Here is a 6320-nt window from a genome sequence, read left to right as displayed (position 1 = left end):
TGCACTCAGAGCTGCTGGCTCTGTTTTAGGCAGGGATCCTAAAGCAGCTCCCTAAAGGATAAGGGGATGGAATACTGGCACCCCATATGATCCCTGTGGAACAACCACACTCATCCCCAGACCTGGGGTGGCTCCAGGTCACAAATTCCYGGGATGAGAGCCCACCACGTGCTGGGGAGTGCTGCCCTGCCCACCCACAGTGCCCCTGGGTCCCAGCCCTCACCTCCACCTTGATGGCGCAGCGGCCGATGGCTCTCACCGCCTTCCTGACAAAATCCACATCCACCTCCGTGGCRTATTCCTTCAGCTCCGCCAGCACCTGCGGGACGGGGGGCACAGTCAGAGCCTGGCACTGGGGACAGGGCACAGGAGAGCGGGGCACTGACCCACGGGCCTGGCATGACTTACACATACCCAAACACATCTCTTCAAAAAAAACATCTGTCCTTTACAATGAACCCAAAATCAATTCTACCCTATAACCATTTCTACCCTATAACCAATTCTACCCTATAACCAATTCTACCCTATAACCAATTCTACCCTATAACCAATTCTATCCTATAACCATTTCTATCCTATAACCAATTCTACCCTATAACCAATTCTACCCTATAACCAATTCTATCCTATAACCAATTTTACTCTATAACCAATTCTATCCTATAATCAATTATATCCCATAATACAAAACCTCAAAAAAAACCCCACTCTAAAAAACATTTAATAAATTATAAGCCCGCCCAACTACCCCTTTTAATAAATTAACCTTTAATAACTAAACCTTTAATAAATCAACTACCCTCCTTTAATAAATTATAATGCCCCTAACTATCTCTCGCATAAATATTCCATAAAAATAACCTGTAAAATTTAAGTTTTACAACAAAACCAATTTATATAATTTCCTCTCCCTACCCCTATTTWAAAAAAAWYTAAAATAAAATGTATAAAAACCTAACTTTTATAAACTGTAGCCTCCCCCACCCCAAAACTAACTAAAAAACCCCTCTATTTTATTCAATAGAAATAAAATATTTATTATCTATAAATTAATATAAATTTAATATATCTAATATTAATATAAAATTAAATTATATTGGGTTATATTAAGATATTGAATATATTTTTAATATAAAATTTTAAATATTCAATATATTTTATTCAATATAAATACATTTCTTTAACCTAAAATAATTTATAATTAACCTAAAATAATTAAACAACAAATTTCTCTTTATCTCATTTTAGCAATTTAATTTGCAACCTAAAATCTTAATTACATGTCTTCGAAAAAAACCTCTTTAATTTCCCTTTATCTCATTTCAGCGACTTAATTTACAATCTAAAATATTAATTAAATATCTTCTGAAAAGCTTCTTTTCAATTGTAACTTTTTTCATACAATYTTTGTTACAATAAACAAAGTGTCAATATTTAAAATATCAATTATTTCAATGGCTAAAGCAGAGCTGGGGCTGGGGTTGGGATGTRGCAGCTCCTGACCTGAGCTATGTTGGCTTGGGAGGCCAGGCGGATCATGATGTCCAGTTTCTCCAGTTTGACATAGATGGGGTCGTTGTACTTGACAAAGAACACCTTCATCTCGTGCTTCAGAATCTCGGGCCTGGGGGCAGCGAGGGACACGGGTTAGGGAGGGATGTGCACCCATTTCCACCACAATCCCAAAGTTTGGGGGTTTATTCCACGCCAAGGGATCCAAATCATGGTGATTATCGCCCTGTGGACACAAACTGGGRAAACTCGCAGAGTGAGCSCTCCAGGCCAGGAGGATGAGGTTCCTTGGGCACAATCCCAAGGTTTTGGGGGGCTTTTTAATGCCAAGGGATCCAAAACACTCCAAGGATTCTGCCCTGTGGACACAAACTGGGGAAACGCAGAGAGTGAGTGCTCCAGGGCAGGAGGATGAGGCTCCTTGGGCACAATCCCAAGGTTTTGGGGGTTTATTCAATGCCAAAGGATCCAAAAACAAATCCCCAGGATTCTGCCCTGTAGACACAAACTGGGGAAACACTCAGAGTGAGCACTCCAGGSCAGRAGGATGAGGCTCTTTGGACACAATCCCAAGGTTTTGGGGGTTTATTCCATGCCAAGGGATCCAAAACATGGATTATTCCTCAGGATTCTGCCCTGTCAACACAAACTGGGGAAACTCAGAGAATCARTGCTCCAGGGCAGGAGGATGAGGCTCCTTGGCGACAATACCAARGTTTTGGGGATCTTTTCAATGCYAASGAATCCAGAAYACSGTGATTGTTCCCTCAGGAWTCTGCCCTGTGGACATGAGCTGGGGAAACACAGAGTGTGAGCACTCCAGGGCAGGAGGATGAGGCTCTTTGGGCACAATCCCAGGTTTTGGGGGGCTTTTTAATGCCAAGGGATCCAAAACGCCATGGTTGTTCCCTCAGGATTCTGCCCTGTGGACACAAACTGGGGAAATTCAGAATGAGCACTCCAGGCCAGGAGGATGAGGCTCCTTGGACACAATCCCAAGGTTTTGGGGATCTTTTCAATGCCAAGGGATCCAAAAATCATGATTATTCCCCAGGATTCTGTCCCATAGACACAAACTGGGGAAACACTCAGAGTGAGCACTCCAGGCCAGGAGGATGAGGCTCTTTGGGCACAATCCCAAGGTTTTGGGGGGCTTTTTAATGCCAAGGAATCCAAAACACCGTGATTATCCCCCAGGATTCTGTTCCTTGGCTCCCCTTTGAAGGGGACAGAGCACAACCTTGCCACCAACACGTGCCAGCCGTGAGGCGACAGGGGCCGTTTGTTGTGGTAAGGTGGGAGCAGGGCCACAAATGCAGAGCCCAGGGCTAGACTGGACCTTTGTGCCCAGCTCCTCCTCTCTCTAAGCTGGGTCAGAGTTAGGCCAGCTCCTGCCTCCCACATTCCCACTCCCAGGGACATTAATTGCTTTCCACCTCGCCCAGAAATTGCTGCTATTTTTGAGAGACGACCACGGCGCCGAGCGGGAGGAGGACGAATCATCTGACGGGGCCGGGGCTCTGCAGCTGCCACTTCTGCTCCRGGCACACGTGTGGGGCCTGGGCCACCTCCTGCCCACCAGCATTTCAGAGCAGCAAAGGGACAAAAGGACTCTGAGCACTCCTTCAAAGGGGACAACTGTGGAGAAAGCAGCTGGCAGCTCAAAATTCCTTTCCTAAACACGGAATGATTGCTCCGAAGTCTCCCAGCTTTTGGTTTTGCCATCCTTTGCTGCCCCAAATAAAGAATAAATTCAGCTAAAGGATAAAAGGAACTGGAGATCCCAGCTTAGCTCGCTGCTCATTCCCTCACCTGACTGACTCAAGGCCAGGTTGGAYGGGACTTGGAACAACCCTGTCTAGTGGAAGGTGCCCCATGGCAGGGGGTGAGATGAGCTTTAAGACCCCTCCAAAAACCAAACCATTCCATGATGGTTGTGGATTTTAAATTTTTGGATGTTTGGATGAAATTTTTWGATTTTAAATAACTGAGAAGAAAACACCTCACAGGATGGGTTGTGACAGTGCTGGTCTCAAAGTGGCTGGAGCACTGGGAAAAGAGGGGACAGCTGGGCACTCACCTTTTCTGCACGATGAGGTTGATGTTGCGGAGGGCCACGTACTGCAGCTCGGGCTCTGCTGACAGCAGGGTGACCAGCGGAGGGGCCAGCTTCTTTAGGAGAGTGCCATAATAATCCAGGTCCTTGGACAGCATCTCCATGAACTTCATCAGCACCTTGACGGCCGACAGCACCACGGCCGAGTTGGCGTGGGACAGCCGTGGCGTCACCCGCTCGCAGATGCTGCCAGGGTGAGGAGGAGGGAAAGGAAATGATCCCAGCCCTTCTCCCTGCTGAAAAACCCCTGCTAGCATTGAGGAARGACTTGCAGGAAAGCTGAGCAGCACTTTGGGACCTTCCCAAACAGGCTRGACCAGTTCTCAAATGCCCCAGTGAAGGTTATTCCCCAGGTTGTGCCGAACCCTCTGGCGGTGACCCCGTTTTGGGGCTCCCTGGTGCCTGTTGTTCCCTGCAGCCACATTTTCAGCAGCTCAAGGAGGACAATCCCAGTGCCAGGGCTCACTCCGGGACCAGGGCAGGCTCCAGATGGCCGTGCCCAAGGCACAGCTCCAGCAGATGCCCGCYGTCCCCACTCCTGCAGCAGGGTCAGGAGGATGAAGCCGCTCCTCAGAGAAGGGGCAGTGCCAGGCCCTGCCCGTCCCCTCCCCTGTCCAGCCTAGAGTCCCCTCACCTCTGGGCTTCCCGGTCATCCTTGGGCATGTAGTTGGCCAGGCAGTCCAGGATGAAGATCTGGCCCCACTCGGTGCACTCGTTGAGGGCTGTCAGCAGCTTGTTGATGGACTGGGGGTTGAGGTCCAGGAGGTTGCTGCTGGGATGAGACTCTGCAATCTCCGACAGCGCCGCCACTGCGTTGGCCACCACCTGCCATGGGGGACAGGACACGAGTCAGGGGACACTGAATGTGGCATGAGGGATGAGCTACCCCCTGCAGTCCACCCACATCCGGGCTCCAGTTGCTACTTGCCCCCAGCAGATCCGAAGGTATGGATGAGCCATCCCCACCGCCCCCAACGCATCTCCGACAGCTCCCACGCGTTCCACAGGAGGCAGCCGTGGCTCTGTGCCCTGCTCCCCTTCCCCAGAGCTCCCCACACAGCTCCTGGGCTCAACCCTGCCCCCTGGCCAAGACTGGAAAAGCAGGGAGGAGAAACCCTAGGGAAAGCTGGTTTAAAGTTCCYCCTGCCCAGGGAAAGGGATGAAAGCCAAAGACCAGCTGCCAGGAAAAGCAGAGGCAAGAGCMGCTGGCTGTGTGGTATCAGAACCAAACACCAGCTTCCCCCTCTGCTCTGAGCCAGCTGGAGCAGCCTCCTTCCCACTGGGAACAGAGGAATAAAACTGCCAGGGGATGGGAGAAACCCTCCATTCAGGAGAGACATGGTTACAGGGCAGGGAACGCATCCTAAGGAGCAAAAATTCCCTAAAAACGGTTTGTTAACACCAAAAGGAGTCTGGGAGGAAGATGATGGGAGAGAGCTGGGATGAAGAGAGGAGGAAGAAGGCAAAAAATACTCACCATGGGGTTGGAGTCTGAGATGAGATCCTTGAGGGTGTCCAGGAAGCCCTGGTCCTCCACCAGCTGGGCGTTGATGTCGTGCAGTTTGGCCACGCAGACGGCGGCCGTTTTGCGCACGTAGGGGTCCTCGTCCTTGAGGCACTTGCGCAGGGGCTCGCACAGATACTCYGTGATCTTGTCCACACGGATGCAGCCCATGGTCCGCACGGCCAGAGCCCGGATCAGCGGGTTTGGGTCCTCGCAGTCCTGCAGGGAGCAGAGGGCAGGTGGGAAATGCTGGGCTCCAGGCAGATTTGGGTTCAAATCCCAAGGTTTTCACACTCCGCTCTCGAGAATGAGACACCCRAGAGAAGTTTCTCTCCTGTGCTGCACCCACTGAGTTCCAACACCACCAATCCTCACTCCCAGGACTCATTCCCTCCAGGAATCCCTCATCACTTATACCAGGGACCTGAACCCAGCCTGAGCCAACCTCGCAGCAGCTGATGGGATTGTCCTTCCCCAGTGGATTTTTTTTTAATGGATCTGTATCAAAAACAGCCCCTGATGGACCCAAACTGAGCTCTCCCACAGGGCTCTGCTGCATCCTAGCTCCAGGGCACAATCCCACACTTTGGGATTATGATGTGGGGTTTATCCTCCCTAAAAAGCCCAAACTTGCTCTGAAGCCCACCAGGCCTTTTCACTGAGTGATTTGGCAATATCCTGGCTCTTCACACACTGTTTAATTCCCATCTCCAACGGGAAGATCAGGAGGAATTTCTCAGCACACAAATTCACATGACGGCTCCCGATCACGAGAGCTGCCCASACCAGGACAGCTGCCAAAAAATGGGTTTCTGCATTACTGGACAAATTCAATCTGTTTTCTAGAGCTTGGAGAGCCCCTCCTCCAGAAGGGACAGGCTTTGGAAGGCTGCCCACGCTCCCCAACTCACAGCTTGGTGTGGTGACCCAAYGCTTGGTGTCCCCTGGTGTGGTGACCCAGCGTGTGGTGTCCCCTCACCTTGACRAAGGTGTTCACTGCCATGATGGCCATGTCGGGCTGGCTCTTGGCGTAGTTCATCAGGTAGAGGTAGACAAGCTTCTTCAGCTCCAGGTTGTCCGTCTGCATGCAGTTCACCACGTCTGGGAACAGAGCACTGCGACACAGAGCAGCTCCCGTCAGGGCAGGGCAGGGTCACGCTGCCCGTGGGATGTCCCTTCCCATGG

At 50.6% G+C, this 6320-nt stretch overlaps 1 protein-coding gene across 1 annotated transcript in view; it reads right to left on the bottom strand.

The window, feature by feature from the left end:
* AP1B1 (adaptor related protein complex 1 subunit beta 1) overlaps nt 1-6320 on the bottom strand; it is a 26440-nt gene that overhangs the window by 11296 nt on the left and 8824 nt on the right. Inside the window, exons 5-10 of the mRNA XM_057385425.1 lie at nt 6115-6250; nt 5109-5354; nt 4266-4456; nt 3596-3817; nt 1507-1627; nt 224-319 (exon numbers count right to left, since the gene is read on the bottom strand). Of these exons, the coding sequence (XP_057241408.1) occupies nt 224-319; nt 1507-1627; nt 3596-3817; nt 4266-4456; nt 5109-5354; nt 6115-6250 (1012 nt within the window). The remainder of the gene's footprint in view (nt 1-223; nt 320-1506; nt 1628-3595; nt 3818-4265; nt 4457-5108; nt 5355-6114; nt 6251-6320) is intronic.

Source organism: Malurus melanocephalus, unplaced genomic scaffold (assembly GCF_030028575.1).
Source record: "Malurus melanocephalus ecotype Western Australia unplaced genomic scaffold, MMel_1.1 scaffold_825, whole genome shotgun sequence".
Taxonomy (NCBI): domain Eukaryota; kingdom Metazoa; phylum Chordata; class Aves; order Passeriformes; family Maluridae; genus Malurus; species Malurus melanocephalus.
This window is presented reverse-complemented; position numbering and strand designations above follow the sequence as displayed.